At 40.4% G+C, this 22,275-nt stretch overlaps 1 protein-coding gene across 1 annotated transcript in view; it reads left to right on the top strand.

The window, feature by feature from the left end:
• The window catches only part of ptchd4 (patched domain containing 4), a 74,326-nt gene extending 60,319 nt beyond the window's left edge, over nt 1-14,007 (top strand). The window contains exon 3 of the mRNA XM_005752887.1: nt 9,847-14,007. Within this exon, the coding sequence (XP_005752944.1) occupies nt 9,847-11,528 (1,682 nt within the window). The 3' untranslated portion in view covers nt 11,529-14,007. The remainder of the gene's footprint in view (nt 1-9,846) is intronic.
• Nucleotides 14,008-22,275: the final 8,268 nt, after the last annotated feature.

Here is a 22,275-nt window from a genome sequence, read left to right as displayed (position 1 = left end):
GCTGGAGGGCCCGAGGAGCCTGTCCAGCCACCACCTGCGGCTGCCTCGCTGTCACCTAGCTCTGCTTCTGCTTCGCCTGGTCCAGCTTCAGCCTGTGCCTCGCCTGGTCCAGCCTCTGCTTCTGCCTCGCCTGGTCCAGCCTGTGCTTCTGCTACGCCTGGTCCAGCCTCTGCTTCTGCTTCGCCTGGTCCGGCCTCAGACTCTGCCTCTGCTTCTGCTTCGCCTGGTCCGGCCTCAGACTCTGCCTCAGCCTCTGCTTCGCCTGGTCCGGCCTCAGACTCTGCCTCGGCCTCTGCTTCGCCTGGTCCGGCCTCAGATTCAGCTTCGGCTTCTGCTTTGCCTGGCCCTACAGCTGCTCCTCAGTCTCCGCCGGCTCCCGCGCCGCCTTCTGCAGCTGCTCCTTTGCCGCCTTCTCCTCGTCGCCGGCGTGGTCGACCACCGCACCGGCTCAGTGGCCGCCGCCGTCTTCCTCGCTGCCGCCCACCGGATCGACTTCAGCGTCTCTGCCGGCCGCGTGGCCGCCCACCTGAACTGTATGGGCTCAGCCACTGGCCGCGTGGCCGCCCACCTGAACTGTATGGGCTCAGCCACTGGCCGCATGGCCGCCCGCCTAAACTGGCTCTGTGTGGACTCCGCCCCTCCGTCCTGGGCCCCCTCCGCCCGCCCTGTTCTGTTTTTTTTTCTTTTGGCCGTCGGGTGCCGGCCTTTGGAGGGGGGGGTACTGTCAGGGTTCCTGGGTCGTTGACCCAGTGTTTTCTGTTTTGTCATGTTCAGTTTATTTTCACATCTGTGTTTTCTGTGCCAGCATACCGCCTGCGTATTGTGTTCCAGTTATTTCCATGTATCATTAGTCAGACTAAGTTCAACTGAGGACCCGGCAGATGCAGTGCAGCATTCCCACATCATAACAGTTTACTGCGTGTACCTATCTCGAGTGTTTTTGTGTTTTTGGTTTTGTTGTTCTTAAAGCCCTAAGATGCCACCCAACAATAAGCATTTACAGGATTTTTTTTTTTTTACCACATCAAAGATTTGCAGAACGCTCCAGGAATATTTTCACTTTTTTCATTTGAACAGGGTTGAGCTCACATCGAAGTAAAACACAGCATGGGCAACCAGTTGCAATTAGCCAAGCAGGTACTATAGAGGTTAAACTTGGGAGAAATTTACCTGTTGCTTGCAAAAAAAGCAAAGTGGTGTTTATTGCTATTGTCATCACCTAGATATTGATTTGGATGTGAAGATTGCCCCTGGGTTCCCCAGTGTTCGTCCTCACTTTCATTCCGCTCATCCGTTTTTATTGAGTTTGGGTCACTTTTCTTGTCTGAGACCTCCTCCTTGTGATATTGGCTCCTCTGTCATCTCCACCTGCGTGATAAGCCAGTACGTTTAACAGTCATCCTGATTGGGAGAATCCACGGTGGGCGGGAGCAGCTGGCATGCTCTCTCAGTATGTGATGGATGTGTTTTGGAAGTGTGTGTGCCCCAGAAGTTTTAGAGCAGTAATTTGGTGTAATTACTCGATAGCTTTTTGGTATGGGCCAGAGGAGGAGAGGGCAAATGCAGCCGAGACCTTCATTATAGGAGACCAATGGTCAGACTGTGGGACAATAGGACTGTTATTTTTTACCCTTACGCCTCCCTTTTCAGCAGAAAATAGCCTGCTGGACAGCTGGTGACAAACTGCCCTCTTACAATCCATTAAGGATTGTACCTGGAGCCTGGGAGAGGCTTGAGATACAACACCACTCACCTCTTCATCCTTTTATTCTGAGCTACAGCTTCTCATCTGTTGCCCTCTCTTTATCCCTCTCTGATTCCTGACTAACTGCTGTAGTGGTTGGCAGGCAGCACAGGTTGTACCACATTAGACAAAAAGGTAAAAGGTGAGTACATGCAAGTGTTCAGAGGGTGTATAGATGTGTCGAAGCTGCTGTCTCAGTGCAAAAGTTGATCACTGTTGTCAAAACAAATTATTAAAGATGATCACATCACAAATTAGTAATTGTGACCAGAAACCGGCCTGAACGAAACAGCCAGTGCTAGAGACAGGAAGGTCATGAGTGTAAGTACCAGCTTACAGCAGATAAAAGCTTGCCTGACCTCTTTTGGTTCTACAAAAAATAAGATTATGACCTGATTTTCGTGATTTGCCTTAATTGAAACAAAAGAAGACTGCAATGCTTTAGTGATCTGAATGTCACACTAGTGCTCAGAATCAAAAATCTACAATATAACATGCTTCTCTTTTAAATAGACTAGACATTAGAAAATATTGCAGGTACTGCACACCAGTACATCTGTGCAATGACTGAGGACAAATACACACCCACCTTTAGTTATGCCGGCCAAGGGAATTATGTTTTTTGTAGGATTTGCGTTCGTGTATGCTTGTCATGTTTTCTGTCTATGAACACAATGAATTATGATAACACTTTATAGGAGTGTGGACTGTAGTATTTTAATCATTCATTAAATTTTGGTTTATATCCACCAAGATCTTCAAGGTCAACTTAATTATTTTTTATAGAATCAACATAAAGCCTTATAACTTAGAAACTGTGATTCTTACAAGTTTGGTGTGTACTGTGATCATATAGAAAGTATTGTGTGAAGAATTAAAATATGATTTCACTCTTGACTTTCACTCTTCAAGGTCAACAGGTTGATCCGAAGGTCAAAGTGACAGTACTATATAGAGGAATTTTCAAACTTACTACTAGTGTTTGTATTGACATCATATAGACTAATAGGGAATGATAAATGTGGAATGGTTGTCCGTGTTAGCCCTGCGATGGACTGGTGATCTGTCCAGGATGTACCATGCCTTTCACCCTGTGGTAGCTTGGATAGGCTCTGGCCCTCCCACGACCCTGATAAGGTTAAGCGGAAGAGAATAGATAGATGGATGGACATTACTTTAAACTGCTGACCTTTTCTTTAAGGTCACATAAGGTCACATTTTCATAAAATGTGCTATTTTAAAAACTATGATTAAAATTCTGCTGCCATTTAGGTAATTATATTGGTATATGGAGGATTCTAAATATTAGATTATAGTTTGCGTCCACACATCATGTCATATTTGAAATCTAAGAAAACAAAATGAATATATACAAAACACAATACTATTCCTTTAAAACTGCCTGAGTGGGGTGCCTTTATGAGTACTTCTTGTTGCTGTCTGTTTCCCCATTAAAAAAAATTGCATCTAGGTAGATATAAACTAACAAGGGATCTAGGATTAACCTCATTGGTAACCCCACTATCCCAAAGGTCTAAGTTGTCATCAGTGACCATCCCTTTCTTTAATCTAACCCCAGGCAATCCAAATATTTAAATTTAGATTTTGATACACTGTTTTTCCAAGTCATTCCAATTAGGAACAGGAAAATAATCATGCTAACTCAGCGGTCCCCAACCCCCGGGCCTCGGACCGGTACCGGTCTGTGAACCGTTTGGTACCGGGCCGCGAGAGTTGAGGCTCAGGTGTGAAATGTATGGTTTTCAGGGTTTTTATCGGTTTTCAGCATCGTTTTTATCGTTAACTCGGTTTTCCTGGGTCTTTTCACATGTGTTATGAATAAATCTTCTTTTTTTCGGTACCGGTACTAGTTTTATTCTGTTGTATTTATCCGCGACACCTTAAAGGCCGGTCCGTGAAAATATTGTCGGGCATAAATCGGTCCGTGGCGCAAGAAAGGTTGGGGACTGCTGTGCTAACTGACTAAAAAAAAAATTCTAATTTTTTTCCAAAGACGTCCATTATGCTCTACTTCATAATATAGGGTTGTATAGGGAACAGTTGGGGTTAGGGTTACCACCTATAATCATTTAGAACTCCGAAAGTTAATTGCCTTTGCTGGTTGAAATTGGTTCTAAGAAGCTGTTATTCTCCACTTTCAGTCAGTATACTTAGCTGTTCAGATACTGCATAAGAACCAAGTACTGAAGTTCCTCACTGTAGTTACCAAATGTATGTTAAACCACCTGCAGACTCTGAGAAAAGAGGGAGATGAAAAAAGCCAGAGTCACTTTTTTTTGCCATTTCTATTTGGCGTGCTTGTTCTGTAGTTCGTCTGTGTGTAGGTGTGTTTTTGTGTGGGTGAAGATGACGAGAGCAAACAGCAAATGAGAGTGTGGTCTTTTCTGCAGACTTGCAGTCATAGCTCTAAAAAGATGGGAGTCACAGTGTTATTGTGTAGAGCAGCGGTCCCCCACCCCCGGGACATGGACCAATACCGGTCCGTGAGTCGTTTGGTACCGGGACGTCAGAGTTCCTCTGCTGATGTGTTACCTCTCACCAATCAGCCTTTGTCATCCATTTGTATTAGCAGGGATGCACACATTAAAATTTGGACATTCAATTTTGCATAATTCACCATCGAGACAGTGAGAGAATTGTCAGTTTCCTTCAAAGATGATTAGCATTGAGCGACAGTCATGCTTCCAGCCATGTGCTATTCTCCCTCCTGCTTCTACACTCATTGAATAAATTCCCCCCGCTGCCTGCTCATAGAAAATCTCTAACCACAAAAAAGAAAGTTTGGAGTTTGAAAACAGTGGCTGGCTGGGGAAGTTTTCTGAATGGCATCTTGGATTTTCTCTAACAGTCCGAAGACATGGGCTCGTTGTTCATGAAATTGGAATGAGTAATGACTAACCCAATCCTATAGCTATACCTCCAAACCCTAAACAAAAAGAGAGAGAAGCAAAAGGGAATGTAGTGATAGTGTGAATATTGCTTCATGCAAATCAGTTAGATTAATTATTTTTTCCCCACTGATCCTCAAGACTTTTTTGCTTTGTTTTGTTTTTAACTCTCTGAGGTCTAAGTCTAAGTCATCAGTGGTGATGACCACTTAGGTCCAAACTCTAAACTGATGTTTTTGAGAAAGCAAATGGGAAAATTTTGGAATAGATAGAATTTGTTGAGTGAATGGAGGCATAATATGGTTTGACATGGTGACGAGTCGTAGTTACAGAGGACTCACAATTAAAGAACCATTAAAAAACCATTAAAATACAGTTCCCCCCCCCCCCTTATTGTAGTTTTACTTTCAGAAACAAACCAAAAGAAGCAACAGGACACATGCATGCAAAAACACAGATTTGAAATGTAACATCTTTTACTTTGTAAATGAGTCTTGCTAGCATGTGGCTTTAACAAAAAACAACTTTAACTCTAAATGCCTTTACACACTGAGCACACGGCAGAAAAAATGACATGAAATTTTGAATTTTTCAAATGAAAACTTGTCGTTTAAAGTATATTAAAGTGCCCTGCAGACTGTTCACAAAGCTGAGGGATCTGGGACTTAACAGCCGTCTGTGTGCATGGGTGTTGGACTTCCTCACTGGCAGAACTCAGGTGGTGAGGGTGGGCAGGTGCTTCTCCAACAGCATCACCATCAACACAGGAGCACCTCAGGGATGTGTCCTCTCACCACTGCTCTACTCCCTCTACACTTCAGACTGTGTGGCCACCCATGGCTCCAACACCATTGTGAAGTTTGCTGACGACACAGTGGTGTTGGGTGCCATCTCCAACAACGATGAGGCGGCCTACATGGATGAAGTGAAGAATCTGGCATCGTGGTGCCAGGACAACCACCTCCAGCTGAACGTCAGCAAGACCAAGGAGCTGGTGGTGGACTTCAGAAGGGGTCAGCACAGAGACTACAAGCCCATCATCATCAATGGAGCTCCAGTGGAGAGGGTGCCCCTCTCCCCAAGCCATCCGTGCCCTAAACACACACACCCGCCCTCTCACATCATCTATAATTGACTGAGACAGGACTCTTCCAGACACTAAACCAAGGCACAATGTACATTTCAATTCCTTTAATTTTAAATATGTTTATATTGTCTATCCTGTAAAATAGTCAGATGTCTATTCATATTAATGTACAGAATTCACCTGCTTGCTGCTACTACTGCACATTCACCCAGTGTATATACTATATGTCTGTATATATATATATATTGTTTTTCTTCTCCCCCCCCCCCAATTTTTGCACATGTCGAGGAGCGTGTCAGGCTACATTTCACTGTGTGTTATACTTGTGTAACTATGCATGTGACAAATAAAGAACCTTAAACCTTGAACCTTGATATACACATCAGAAGTATTTTGCGAAAATATATTCCCAAAACATAAACTACGGGGGGAAAAGGGAGCTGTAGCTGCCTTTAGAGATATTGAAATATCTCTAGCTCTTTTTTTTTGTCAGTTGGGCAGTTTGAGCTCTTGTTGGCAGAGTTGGGACCACATCGGAAGAGGCAGAGAAAGGATTGACCCTGAGCAGCGTTTAGTGATGTGTCTGAGGTACAAACAGGATTATTTTATTGTTTCCCTATCATTGTATATTCAGTAAAGTATTGAGCTACGAGTGCACTTGTTGCCAAATGAAGGGTGTCTGATTGGTCACACCTGTTTATTTGCTTGCAAAATCAGGAAAATCGAGAAAATAATTGCTGCAAATTTGTCACGTGAAATTATGGTGTCTGTGTAAACGGCTGAAGAAAACGTGAGTCAGAAAAATACTTTTTTTCAAAGGCCTCAACCCAATACAAGTCTCTGCTAAGCCAGTAGCTGCTAGGAGTTTTACAAGTTCCTCAATAAATCCTGATCAATTTCGTTGTGTTAAAAAAGCAGGTCTTCGGAGGTATTCATCAATGCAACTGTTTTATCACCTCTGAGATAAAGTCAGTGTAGAAAAAGAGTAGATAAAAAGGCTTGCATTCACCCAGATGTTCAAAGTCAAATGTCATGAGTTTGACATCATAGTTTTGTGCTGTGCAACTGTTATCAGAACATTTATGAGAAGAATTGATACGCTTGGAGACGTACGATTTCAATGGACTGGACAGTTTTCAGGTGAAACCAGTACATCCCTGTTCACGCCACATGAAGTGTCTGACTTGGTTTGACATGGCTGTGAACACCCATTACCTCAGCGAGCATGTCACTGTTTTTGATCTTTCCATGCACTCTGCTACATCATTTCTACCTTCTAATTGGGATTCTTCTCACATTGGAGCAGCACAAGCTTTCAAAGACAAAGGCATTTTCACAGAGACAGGTGTGAAGCCTCCCAAGTGTTTGTCAGTGATAAAATGAATTATACTCTTACTAGAAAGCAGCCTTGATCATAACACTGCCAAACTTACTTTCTTAATGCTTCTTAAATCTGAACTGTTTGAAGAGTCTTACCAGTGTGCACTACATCAGAACACCACATGCTTTTTAGACTGTTATTTTAAGCAGACAGCTGCTGGTGTTTGACCATGTTGGTTTAGCATGAGATAAAATATGGGACTGAAACCAAGATTTTTGGTGTTGATGCTATTGTTGTTTACTCGTAAACTGTAGATGGATTTTGTCTTGTTGTGCTGATTTGGAAATAAAGGTTTAATCATATGTGTGTAATGTACATTGGAATTGACATTAGATTGAACAGATGATTCTAGATATACAGTGTGTTAAAAGGAAGGTCTGGGGCACCAGTTCAGCTCAGTGCGTTGAGCATGCGACCACATGCCATATGGCCGAGAGTGGCCGGCCTGGGTTCATAGTCCGACCTGCGGCCCTTTGCTGCATGTCTGCCCCTGCTTTCCTATCCTCTCTTCACTGTATCTGTCAAATAAAGCTGAAGATATGGATCCCTGATTTTAAATAAGAATAAATTTACTGTTAGGTACTTACAGTGCATTCTACATATTCTCTCTCTCTCTTACTCATATGACAGTTTTGTTCTCTGCTTTTTTTTCTGATAAAATAAAATGATCCACCAGCAAAGATTGTTCAAAACAAAAATGCAAATTTGTGCAGTCATGAAAATATCTTGGTTAGAAATGTTCTCTTTCGATGTTAGTACTGCTACTAACCAGGGACGCTTTACCAGATGGGCTCATTATTTTTATCCACTTCCACCTGCCAGCAATCAGTCACCGTAATGAATCCCAGAGCTTTTCCAATCACGTCTAGAAAATGACACAGTATTTAACATCCTATTTGGTAACTGGTGAGGGGTAACGTATGTGGACTCCCTCAGTTTAATGCTGTAAAAACCAAGGGAGTAAATTTGCTCTCTCTCTCCACCTCTAAACCAGCTGACACTAACTAATTGACTTGCTGTACGGCTTAATAATACTAAAAGCAGGAAGGGCCATCTAGCCAACTCATTACATAGGACTAATCCTTTATAGTTAATTAACTTTTATTTTTCCAGTGTGTCAAACACGGGAAAATGTATAACGCTGTCAAGGGTGGCAATTTTTCTTACTTCTATATCCACCTGCTACATGTGAGAGAGACATTTTAATGCCAATGTTGGCACAGAAATGTACGAATAGGCTAAATGCAGTATGCTGAGATATTTTCATGCTGGAAAAACACTAAGTTGATTCTCATGTTCAGAAATTCATAACACATTTGCTTGTAGCATTCCAGCTTCAGCATCTTACAAATAAATGAACAGCATGCGTGGGTGGGCGGGTGTTCCAGCGTGGGAGGTTTTGCACTGTGGCTTTTCTCATGCCTTTGAAGGTTGTGCATTCATGGCTGTATTTTTGACTGGTGAAAATCCCACAGATTTGACTCACATGAATGGGCCTGCTGCAGACATATGTGGATGCTGTTTAGTGATGTGTGGTAAAGAGGATGGTGTAAAACTCTATCTCATAAATGAAGAGAGATGGAAGAGCGATTACCATATTCAGATTTGAATTTGAACTTTTATTCTGGTTTGCCAAAATAAGAGTGTACTAATAATCATGGTCTCTCTCTCTCTCTTTCACGAGGCCGGCGTGGACACCCAAGTTTGTGTATGTAATCCTACATCATTTCAGAATGAGGTGACGTAGAAATTTGAAATTGATACAATAGTACTACTAAAAATATCGAGTTTGAGGTTTTCGAAAAAGGGGGCAACACAGAGTTTTCAAATTGATACCATAGCTTCATCTATTCGAAGGCTGGCGCCTGTACATTATTTTAATACTGAGTTTAGGGATTATTGTCAATTGCTCTTATTTGGCTTTTTCAAACACTGACATTTTTAAGGAAGAAATACAGAAAAATGATGACAACTGCAGACGTCTGTCCAATGCATGTGTATATAACCAAGTTCCAAGTACCTCATTGCATATTTAAAGATTTTAAAGATTTAAAGTCCTTCCATCCTAGACCCCTGGTTTAGTGTCTGAAAATGTTTAAATAAAAGCTTTGTGAATATTCTGTCAAGTCATTACATCCAAAGCAGATGCATCCATATATAGCTTTTGTGTGTGCAAAAATTAACAATGATTGCGATAACTGTCTTTTGTTGTTTATCTTTTTATCTATGAAGTTGGATTTTGCATTGGTGGTTGTTGGGGAAAAAACACATACGTGAACATTCAACAAGTCCCATGCTAGAAGTACCAGTACATTGTGAGAATTTTCAAGGTCACCTTGATTGGATTGTTTTTTGGTTCACATCAAACAGAACTTGAATGAAAAATATTAATGCATACTTTCAAAAGCTCTTAATCTGTCATAAATCTTACTTGCTGTCAAGGTTTCACAGAAACACAGATAAATAAATAAACTGATGTAATCATTTCGGTGTATGTATTATTTCTGCAATATTTTTAGTTCTTCAAATTAAATTTTTGTTGTGGGTTTGTTGTTTTTCAATTCGGTCTAATCACACAAATTACACCATTAACCACATTGCTTAGAGGTAAAAAAAAAAAAAAAGGTACTTTTAAAATCTTTATATAATGCAAGTAGAGTAGTCGTAGCCTGCTTTGGTAGCATGTACATATTAGAATTTACACATATCTCTTTCTTGCTTCTAGGTCATGGAACCAAAGGGGTGTTTGAGCTCTTGGCGGGCTGGAGGAGAACCAGGGAAAACCTCCCCTTCAAGGAGCGAGTTGCAGATGCGTTTGCCGACGTGATGGTGTGCTACACTATGACCAGTTCACTCTACATCATAACGTTTGGCATGGGAGCTAGCCCGTTTACTAACATCGAGTCAGTGAAAATCTTCTGCCAGAGCATGTGTGTGGCCATCCTGGTCAACTACTTCTATGTTTTCTCTTTCTATGGCTCCTGCCTGGTGTTTGCTGGACAGCTTGAGCAGAACCGCTACCACAGTGTTTTCTGCTGTAAAATCCCCTCAGTGGAGTACCTGGACCGCCAGCCCACATGGTTTAAAACCATGATGAGTGATGGCCATGACCTGTCCACACACCATGACAGTGTACCATACCAGAATCACTTCATCCAACACTTTCTGCGAGAGCACTACACAGAATGGATTACCAACACCTATGTCAAACCATTTGTGGTCATTCTCTATCTTATTTATGCTTCTTTCTCATTCATGGGATGTTTACAAATCAGTGATGGATCAAATATTGTGAACCTGTTGGCGAGTAACTCTCCAAGTGTTTCGTACGCTCTAACTCAGCAGAAGTACTTTAGTAACTACAGTCCAGTGATTGGATTTTATATTTATGAACCCATTGAGTACTGGAACTCCACAGTGCAGGAGCACTTGAAGACTTTGAGTCACGGTTTCAACAAGATCTCCTGGATGGACAACTTTTTCCACTACTTGCGGGTAGTGAATGTGAGTGCATCAACTAAGAATGACTTCATCACCATCCTTAAAGGTTCCTTCTTGCGTAGCCCAGAGTACCAGCACTTCACAGAGGATATCATATTTTCCAAGAACAGCGAGACTGACGAATATGACATCATTGCTTCAAGGATGTACTTGGTAGCACGAACCACTGAGAAGAAACGTGAGGAGGTGGTGGAGCTTTTGGAAAAGCTTCGGCCCTTGATGCTGATCAACAGCATCAAATTCATTGCCTTCAATCCAACGTTTGTGTTCATGGACCGGTATAGCTCCTCTGTCATCTCCCCCATTCTGACCTCAGGCTTCAGCGTACTCACCATCCTCATCCTCACTTTCTTCCTGGTCATCAACCCATTGGGAAACTTTTGGCTCATCCTCACAGTTACATCCGTGGAGCTGGGTGTCTTGGGTTTGATGACTCTCTGGAATGTCGGCATGGACAGCATCTCAATCCTGTGCCTTATTTATACCCTCAACTTCGCCATGGATCACTGTGCACCACACCTGTACACTTTTGTGCTGGCCACCGAGCACACTAGGACGCAGTGCATCAAGTTGGCACTGGAGGAGCACGGGGCTGCCATCCTGCAGAACACATCTTGCTTTGTGATTGGGATCATGCCCCTGGTGTTTGTGCCTTCCAATCTGACCTACACACTGTTCAAGTGCTCCCTCCTCACCGCGGGCTGCACTGTGCTGCACTGCTTTGTCATTTTGCCTGTCTTCCTGACCTTCTTCCCGCCGTCCAAAAAGAGGCACAAGAAAAAGAAACGGGCCAAGCGGAAAGAGCGGGAGAGGGAGAGGGAGCGGGAAAGAGAAAGGGAAAGGGAAAGGGAGGAGATAGAGTGCATTGAAGTCAGGGAGAATCCGGATCACGTGACAAACGTCTGAACAGTTTGTAAGGATAGCAGTCAATAGTAGTGCTGGATGCTGAGGTACCTCTTGAGGTGCAGGGGAATATGACATTACCCCTGAGGAGTGAGAGGTCATCACTCCTAGCCAATAGCAGCTAAGCTGGCCAGAATCGAGTACAGCCCTACTGGTCAGTTGTGTAGTCCTTCAGTCTGGACAGTGTATCTCATTTGCACAAACTGCAACACGGTCATGGTTCTAAGGCTCTTTTCCAACTCTTTGGTATATAGAAACAAGTTAGCTAGCAGAACACATGCTTGCTCAATCTGTAAGTAAATCTTGAACACACAGTATGTTATTCCATTTAAATATTAGTAATTATGTGTTTGTCTCCTGCAGCCCTCTTCTCAAAATGAGTGAGGATCATAGCAGTCTATTAAGCCAAGGACATTCAAACAAGTTGGCAAAAGCAGCAAGAGCGATGAAGAGTGTACAAATTAAAACTGTGCAAACAATGACTGTGCACACACATTACTCCTCACACCTTGATAAAGGTGAAAAGAAACAAAGCCAAATTGCGTGGAAAGAGAGAAACAGTGGGCTGAAAGCACACTGCATGCTTTTCTGTATCATTATAAATAACCGAACAGCTGAACTGGGCAGATGGCATACACTGTGTCCATTATGAAGAATTATCTTGCACATTGCAGTGTGTGATTAGAACTGTCAAGGTTTATATAAGCGGGAAGCAAATATTTCTGCTTTAATTCAGAGGTTGTATCAGGTCTTAGGCAACAGCAGAAGGAACTGCAGTGGGCTGCAGCATATGAAGAGGAAGTGATAAGTGACAGTCATGCAGGAGTCTTTGAGAAGGCAGTAAGCCTGATTCTTAGAGTATGACTTAACTAAATCCTAAACTGCTTTTGAACCCAAGCAGCAAAACCAAAAGTAAAGAGTGTTTCCGTGGCTTGAAACGTCGAACTTCCTACCAGAAAATGTTCCCAAAAAAAAGTGTGTGACTGTCCCCAAAAGCTTACTGTTACTGAAATTGGAAGGTCTGAATATGAGTCAGTACAGCAGTGGTGCCAAACAGTGTACAGAACAAAAGTCTTGGCAAGATTGAACATTTACATGAAGTCACAAGTTATTTGAGCTTATTTAAAGGATTGCTGGTTGATGTTGCTCAGGTTGTGATGTGAATTATAGCACAGGCTGTAAAGTATAGTATCAGTGTGAAAAGAAGACAAAGGAATCTAGCTTTTGTTGCACAAGTAGGAAAACAGAAATCAGGAAAGCAAGAGTTATTCAGAGGTCAAGTTAAAGAAATCGTTAATGAGTTATTCCATCAAGGTTACAGAAAATAGTGGGCAACAGTTAGCATGGGAAGTGACAACAACACTGTAAAAGTGAGGGTGAAGACCATTACTGCCACCTGCAGGGTTAAAGCTGGTCTTGTCAATATAGTATCAGTGCATTTGGATCTAATCCTTCAAAATAAAATTCCATCAAAAACTTGAGTTGTCCTCTGCAAATACCCTTTTCAAAATTCACTTTTTGAAGTGCAAAAATGGCTCCCGTCTCCCCCAGAAGGTAAACAGAATTATCTACGTGTGCCAAGGCCCGATAAGGATCTCTGTTGCAGCCCCAAAACAAACACACCCAAGGTCAGCTGCCCTCAAAGATACCAATCACACTCTGACCTCTAGCAGGCAGGTCTTAGCTGGTGGCATGTGATAGAGAGACCCCATATGTGAGCAGATGTGGCTGATTAAAGGCCAATACCTTCTTAGGGGACGAGCTGCTTCTTACAGGGCTGTCATTGAGGGGACACTGCTGTTTCATCCCTTTGTGCTGCCATCAAGAAAGTGACTCACACAGGGAAAATAATCGGGCAGCTTGGGGGTGGGGAGGTAAGAATGTTCATTTGGACCAAATGTCAGTGTGAAATATGTGCATATGTTCGCAAAATGAGTGCATACATCTGTGTGATGAATGGCTCGTTCTCAAAAACACTATTAAAATGACTTAATGTGTAAATCAGTGAACGAATGATAGACAATTGTGGAAAGGAGACTTCAGCCTGTATTAATTTACCATGAATGGATTATTTAAAGTTTCTGCTATTTGAAAATTGGTGTAGTTTCACTTTCATCAACCAGGCCCTACTAAGAAATGATGAGTTTTATACAAGCTACTTGCTGCAGCAGCTGCAGTCTTATGTAAAAGCCATGGTGTGTATGTATAGCAAGAAGGCATGAAACGTTGACAGAAATGCAAATGAAATGGGAAAGAAATGCAAATCCTAAACAATTTACTTCCCAGACTGGACTGTGTTTGCATGGCACTGTATTGTATGTATGCATGTATTTAATTTCTCTCTATGAAGACTATGTATTTTTTTCTTTTTTCTATTATTTTGCTACACTGTAGTGACTTACGTTTGTTGTTTGGATGCATACTCTGTAACACCATGTGCTGCAAAAGAACAAAATGTGTCATACTTGTTTCAAAACAAAAGCCAGAGGATATTTGTGTAATATAGCTGTAAATTACTCTTTTCTATATTTTCTAAGAAAACAAATATACTATAGAAAGATTTTTAATGACAAATTTTCTTATAACAAGCAAATAAAAAAAATTTTAAAAAAAAGGGGGGGGGGGGATGTTGAACACAGTAGGCCAGTAATAAACAGTGGAATGTTACCAGTATACTAGATCGTGTTTCTTGCAAACTGCAGTGTCAATGTTGATGATTCACGTTTTTATATGGGAAACTGTGGCCACCATTTATTGTTTATGTGTCTTGACTCCATTATAATCTTTACTTGGTACTCACATTTAAGGAAATTGAACCTTAAACAGCCCTTTGTCAGTCTTCTGAACAATCTATCAAGCTTTGTAATGATTACTTTGAACAGAAAACCTAGATTAGAAATTTACAGAATATTGGGAATAATGTTGTGATGAACATCTATTATAAGTCAAGCTTAGCAGCAAAAATATAAATATCTAGCTTAACTCTTCTGGAACTTTGGTCCTAAATATTAGTGTCCTCTTACTGTATGGAACCTGCCATCACTGCCTGACGAGCTGTTGTTTGCATCATATCCACATTCAACGCTTTTTGGCTTTTTTGTAATGACTTTAATACCTAGTGCCATCTGTTTCAGCTAAAGTCTGCTCAAAAGGGATACTAAAACAAATAGAAATGAATCTTCTATGACAACATGTAGAGTCTTTCCAGTTGAATGCTGTATCTTAATAGTTTCGTTATTGAAGAAGGAAACCTGAGAGGAGCCCTGCGTTATTTTGATAAGGTAAAAAATCCTTTGAAAACACCAAAGCAACAGTCTCTGATGTTCTTACACTATCTGGGCACATTCTCATATATACAACCCCATTTACGAAATGCAAAATAATGACCTGTAAATATTTAGGGCTGGGTTTGGGTTTTGTTTTAGCAAAATGCTGAATAGACAAAATTTTAAATATATATATATAAATTAAATATATGCTAGATGGAAAAAAAAAGCCAACCCCAGCCCTAATCATAAATGGGTCACAGGCTGACCACTTGGGGTTAGGTTCCATTTTAGTTGATGTTACAGTTCAAATAAATTCCCTTATGAGTATGAGAGCTCTATATGCCCAAGATAGGGTCTTGAAATATTCCATTTAAGGGGTAGATGTGAACCTAGGTATGATCTTACTTGTAAACAGATTGTCAACAGCTTTGTGGATGTAGAAGGTCAGCATTCTGAAGTCTAAGCCATCATCAGTGATCACCCTAAATCTTTACTATCAGAATGCCATTTTTGTTCTTTCAAAAAATTGTTCTCTCAAACTTGGCTATCAAAGGAACAACAAGAAACTAAAAACTGTCTGATTCAAATATTAGCTTGTTCCCTAACTCCCAGGCTTGGAGGACAAGTTGATGATGGCTTGAACCTCAAAGGGTTATTGTGTGGCTCATTCAAGTTGTTGATAGTTTCTGGACATTGGTGGCGCTCAGTGGCACAGAAGAAATAAATGAATTAGTGCTTGGATACAATATATGGATTGCTTTTTATAATTTTGGTTTGCATTGAGTTTGATTAGAAAAGATACAGAACTTTGCTAGTCTTGGTCTCTTATTAATAAACTCACACAGGATATGCTCTTAAAGATAGTGCACACTATGTGTTTATTCACTTTTTGATCTGAGCACATGTGCCTGCGCATATATAATTAATTTGTAATATTATTTAAAATGCAGGAGTGTTGTGTATTTTCTAATATTCGCATCAGTGCTTTTCTATAACCTTGTGCTATATGTGTGCTTTTGTCCATGTTGTCATTTACGTGATACTGTGACATTACAGGAAAATATCAATATGACAAATTAACCTCAAACACTTTATGTTAGAGGAGTATGATGCACAAAAGCAATTCAAAAAGAAAAAAGTATTTGACAAAAATCTTTGATTATTTTAAGAGTCAGTATTTAGGCAGGTAGATGAGTCTACTGTAAGTCTCATGGAATCCCTTGACCATGCACCAGCACATTTTCAGTTTCTATAACCAGGGACAGCACAATATTTCCACAATACAGGGCAATAAAATTATGCAATCACCACTTTGCTTGCTGAATAATCTACATGGCAAATCTGTTTCAACCACAGCCTCAGAGGAAAAAAATTCTAATTTTACTGCAAGTCATTGATCTTGTACGTCAAGTAACTAAGTCATAAGAATAGGGTGTTGTTGGCCCCGTTCATCAAACCTGGTAATTACAAGTTTCATATTTTATGTTAAACTTCAACATTTTGCAGGAAATCAAATGAAAGTGAGGTTATTTGGGTAAATTGGGGCCCCTTAAGTTTCTTTTTGTGAAGTATCTCTCTCTCCCTCTCTCTCTCTCTGTCTATCTATCTATCAGAAAGCTATTTTTTGCTACTGTTTCTCTGTCCACATCCATACAGTGCTGTCAGCTGAGGGTGTATAACTTGCTTAAAATGTCTAGAACAAGGACCAATATTGAGTAGAATAATGCATACATTTGGCTGATTGTTAGAGTTAATATAAATGTGTAAGCAGAGGATTCTGGTTAGTTTTTACCAAAGTCTAAGACTACTGTGTCTTAAAAGATGACACCACTTAGATTAAGAAGGCATATATTCTTTAGATTGATGTGGGCTATGCAGTCATGATGTTAGCAGAATCAGATCTTCTTCAACTCAAAGACTATTTTAGATTTTTTTGTGTGCAGCTAGATTAAACTACTGTGTAAGACTTGCAGTAACAAACTAACTGTTTAAACAAAACTCTGTGAGTTACAATAACAGAATAAATGTAAAAACTAAAAGCTAAAAGCTAAAAAAGTAGCTTATGAACAATTTTTCAAGTTATTAAACTGGTAACTTCAGCTATACAGAAAGCTTTGATCAGGAAACATTAGCTTGACTAATTTGTAAGAAGAAGAATGTGTTATTTGGCTTTAGAAATACGCATAGTATGTGAGGTAACATAACAATATCATGGTTTCCTTATCATCAGTGATGGCTTTCAATTTATGCTATCAGAGTATGATGTTTTTTCTTAAACTGGGTGGTGTTCTCTTTTAAGTGTTGTTAAGCGCCTGTTAGTGATGTAAATCTGTGCTTTTTACATAGGGGGTGTCATTGCCTTACATATATTTTTCAATATTCAAGTGCAGATGTTGATATTGTTAATGTGGAGTATTTTTCTTAGATTGTGACTGCATTTCATACATCTTTAGAACCAGGTGTAGTAAAGATACACTGTGATGAGATGACAATGCTGTCAAGTAGATTTTAAAGTGCTTTTCGTTCTTATTGACCTTTCATACATCGGACATACAACAATAAAAGTAAGAGACAAAAATACACGTTTGTGCCCAAAAAGGCTGTAAGAATGGGCACAATCCCCTTGCCACCACCTGGAGTCACTGCTAAACATTTTCTATTTTATGTAAATGCTAACATCACCCAGATATTAGATCAGTGTACAGCTCTGCATGGCTTTACATTTTGGGTGCATTCCTTAAAAAAGACCAGGAAGTTACAAGCTCTAGCCTTATGTTGCTTGTTTTTCTTGTTGCCTTGCTAGGTGTTGGCAGAGCTTTAATTCTCTTTTGCTAATTTATGCCTCTTGCCAAGCAGCTGGAAGATTTAACTTCATTTGACTGCAGCAACAGAGAAAGAAATCAAGGGAGGAAAAGAGCAGAAGCAGGAATGACGAAGATGTTTGAGGGAGGAAGAGGTAGAGAGAAAAAAACGGATGCAGGCAAAACAGGAGGTAAGCTCTTATTTGAATTTGAGAAGATTTGTGCAGCAGGAATGATGGGAAGGTTTCCGGTGAAGGGAAATGTTATATGAATCCAGGGTGATTGCAGTGCTTTGAAAAATGTTCCCTTTGAGTGCTTTGCTGGTGTAATGAGACTTACCGGCTTAGTTTACTCACAGAGCTTCAAAAGTTCCTGCCTGCGGTGACAAATGCAGATTTTTCTTGCTTCAGAGGAAACTGATTCTATCTTGCGAACACAGATCTTTGTAAGTACTCTTTCCTGAAAAGAAAATGGTATTACAACAAGGCGTCAGAATAGTCACATAAATAGTGTTCCATTTCATCGAAAGAGAAAAGTTATGCTGGGACAAAGCACTCAGGTGACTTAAATCTCTGAACTTGCAACCAAAAACTTTATGTTCACTCTCAGATGGCATGACACTAAATAATTTATTAATTTTATCTCAGAATTAGATTGGGGTTTTACTTCAGTGACATGGTGGTGAAGCAAGAAGGTTTAGGATTCAAACCCATTGGCCAACCTGGGATTTTTTTCATGTTCTCCGTGTTTTGTGCAGGCTCTCTGTTCCTTCGTACTTCCCACAATTTTTGTGTTTTAGATTAACTTTTCTATAATTGAATGGTTCTTCTCTGTATTGGCTGTACTCGGTCCCTTAATACAAAATTAAGGGTAGTTAAACTATCAAAGAGCTGCAAGGAATTATCTTTTCATTCAGTGATTTGAAGCACCACTTTGGGCCAAACAGAAATACCTTAGCTATCGAATAGATTACTAATGTTGTGTTGAAGCAGTCCAGTTCCATTAAGGATGTACCCTACTGACGTGAGTGGCTCTCTAGCACCATCAAAGGATCATGCCACCAGGTCTTCAGTCATAGGACTCATATCATTTCCAGTAAAACTATATTAATGACTTTAGGTGATCAACAAATGTTTCAGTACATATGTGTATTATCATCTATCAAAGGGTATAGGACCCCAGGAAACCTCAATTCATTAACATCTTTCAGTAGATTGAATAGTAATTTGTTAACACTGTGATGTCTAAGTTAGTCATCAGTGGTAACCCTAAGCCAGTCTTGGCAGTCAGAAGACAAAGAATGTAATAATTAGTTCATCAAAAGTTATTTATACTAAGTCATTAAGTATTACATTAAGTAAGACAGTTAGAGCTGTCATTGATGATGACTTAGACCTCACAGGTGGTTATTTCACAAATTCTACCAAAAATAGGTTGGATCTTTGCAAAGATATGTCAAAGGCAGCAGAATGCTACTTATTGACCTCGATATATCAAACTGCTGGAGTGCCCTTTTAAGGCTCATTAAATTACTTTTTTTTTGCATTGGGACGTGAGGCTTCAGTTAGAGGGACAGTTTTTCTTCTAAATGTCTGTTATATACAGGCTGAAGAGAAAATCTAGGCCTTATGTCAATTGATACTGGGGTTTTTACTGTATACGGCAACATCACAGTAGCATTTTGTAATCCCCTCCCATTTTACTTCCTGAGCTGACAGAGGCTGGCAGTAGGAGTGGCTGCTGTCGTGTTGTGCTCCATTGCAGCGTTGTTGCGCCAAGCTGCCTTGGCTGGGGTTATTTTTGGCTCACACCTAGTTTTAATCCTGTCGTGATTCTCCTACAGATTATTCCTGCTTCCTCTCCCCTCCACACCTTCTCCCGCTTCCACTTTCACCCCACCTCCTCTCTTTCTCACCTCCTCTTCTCCCTCTCTCTTTTGCACTTTCTCACCCTCTCCTCCTGTGTGTCTCCTTTTAACACCACCACCAGTCTTCCTCTGTATGTATCTGTGTCATCATTAATATAATATCTTCAGCCATGCTGCTGACCAGTCGCGTCAATGATTAATTCATTCATTTGGTTTTATACATGCTGTTGTCCCTATACACTCCAAATATACAAAGAAAAAACATTGTCAGTAATCCTGTTAACACCACTGTTTGCTGTGTAGTGTGTCCCTTCACTCTCTCCTTTCTCCTATAGATGAATATATGTTTGACACAACAGAGACAGAAAGTCTGCTGGAATAAGTGACTGCACTGTGAAATGAATTAGTGTTTTGGTGTGTTTGGGGTTGGCTGCAGTTTGTGACTATCACTGTGCAAAGTTGTTAACAACTGACAGACTGATAAAAGTGTTTCTCTTGTAGAAAAAGACTGTGAGGTTTTTGTGTTTGTTTTTTTTTAACATAAATGAATGCTCCTTGAAACGTCCTGTTATGTTACCCGAGCATTAGTGCCTATGGAACCTGGTCTGTGGCGCTGCTGACACACACCAACAGTGGAAGTCAAAGCTGTTTTAACCCTCCATGATGACTGCAATCCCAAAGAGTTTTGGGGGAAAAATTCTGGCCTTGGTTTTTACTCTTGAACTCTGCTAGAATAGATTTGCACAATTCACAGTTCAAAATAATTATGTATTTTATGCTTTAATCTGTCCTCAGTTCATCCTCTGAACAAGATAACTTAATTACTTACCTTAATCTGATTGGAGTTTTGAAACACATATATGTAGGGCTTCTGTCCTCATGCCTCAGATGACCATGTGAACAAATCATCTCTGTTTGACAGCATTTAGATTTAGAGTATTTAGATAAGTCTGGGTTTTTGGTTCAGGCTGGTATTCTCACACGGACCATGTCTTTAATGCGCACGTGACAGAAAAATAAAGATAAAGCATAATAGGGCCACTCTAAAAAAGCAGCACACATTATGAATCAGGTGCTATAGGCAAGGTGTTTGGATAAAATAACTGTGTTTCTGTTTAAAAACTTGTTTTGCTAGGTTACTCTTTAGCATGAAAGAGGGAATTACAAAGGAAATATCTGCTTTCAAAAATCTGGCTGACTTAGTTTTGATAGACCGGTTGTTGGAGTGGCTGGTAGGTAAATTTGGAGGTCTGCTATATACAGAGTTTCGAGCTGAACCAAATGAATCTAAAATTTTGCCTAGGACATTTAGAAAGGAGTCTCAGTGACCTTTGCACCCATGTTTCGAGTCTCTGATAGAAGTAAATGTTCTTTGAACACGTTACCCAGTAAGCATTAAACTCTGTACATTATATCAGCTTGCGTGTTTTCCGTGACTTGTGTGACTTAAATGCAGCTTACCTCTCAGATGTGAAATAACACAAACCTTCCCGGCAGCAGAAAAAGGAACAAGTAGTCTTCCATAAATGCAGACATCTAGGTGTTCCGCTGTCGACAAAACTCTAGTTAGCCATGTCAGCTGTGACTAAAAATAGACAGACAAACTTTTAATTTTTTTTAGCTTTTTTGTGGTATGTCAAAATGATATTACCCGGGCCAAAATATTATCCTGAATCCTTTTCCTAAAGTCTTTCACACTAACTGATGGAGCGCACACACCACATTTGCAGCCCAGCTCTGGCACTGACAGCCGATTTTAAAATGCTCTGGACATGAACAGAAGGATTCTGGATAGACTTTGAGCCCAGGCTTGCATACTGTACACGTGTCTCTTGTAGCTGAGGAGCTGAACAACACTGATCAGACCAGCTAAAACTACAACCGTTAGTAAGAGGACAATGTACGGGAATGTCTCAGTTTCAATTTATTAGAAGACATATGCTTTTGAATGCTCTGAATATTTTAAATGTAAACTCCTTTTCTACTGCCTGCTGTTGACTCTATAAATAGTATGCATATGATGAACTTTTTTTACTTGACAAAAAAGATTTTCATTAAAAAAGCTTTTGTCTATGAGTAGCCTGCGTCTTTTTTGTTGTCTGCATTGTTTTTAAAGTCAAGGTCAGAAAAAAATGTCATACTTTAGTGTTTTAGTCGTTTATTCTTATGATTAATTGTTAGAGAAGTCCAGTATTTTTATGTTTTTTCTTTTTTAATATGATACAAAATGGAGAACTCAGTTTGCTAATAATGTAAAAATACTTTTTTAAAATTAGTTAGCCATAGCATTATAATTGTAGTCAGATTTTTCAGTCTTTGATGACACACTTAACTGCAACATTGGTCAATGAGTAAATGTTATAGATAATTAGATTAAAAATAGATAGTAATAGATGATTAATAGGCAGCACGGTGGCACAGTGGTTAGCACTGTTGCCGCACAGCAAGAAGGTCCTGAGTTCAATTCCAACATCAGGCCGGGGTCTTTCTGTGTGGAGTTTGCATGTTCTCCCCATGTTTGCGTGGGTTCTCTCCGGGTACTCCGGCTTCCTCCCACCGTCCAAAGACATGCAGCTTGTGGGGTTAGGTTAATTGGAAAATCCAAATTGCCACTATGTGCGAGTGAATGTGAGCGTGAATGGTTGTCTGTCCCTGTGTGTTGGCCCTGCAACAGACTGGCGACCTGTCCAGGGTGTACCCTGCCTCTCGCCCTATGACAGCTGGGATAGGCTCCAGCGACCCCCGCGACCCTGAAAAGGATAAGCGGAAGCGAATGGATGAATGGATGGATGGATGGATGGATAGATGATTAA

This window comes from Pundamilia nyererei, unplaced genomic scaffold, assembly GCF_000239375.1.
Source record: "Pundamilia nyererei isolate P.nyererei 1_Seehausen unplaced genomic scaffold, PunNye1.0 scaffold00389, whole genome shotgun sequence".
Lineage (NCBI taxonomy): Eukaryota > Metazoa > Chordata > Actinopteri > Cichliformes > Cichlidae > Pundamilia > Pundamilia nyererei.
Note: the sequence above shows the minus strand (reverse complement) of the source record. Positions and strands in the feature narration are given on the sequence as shown.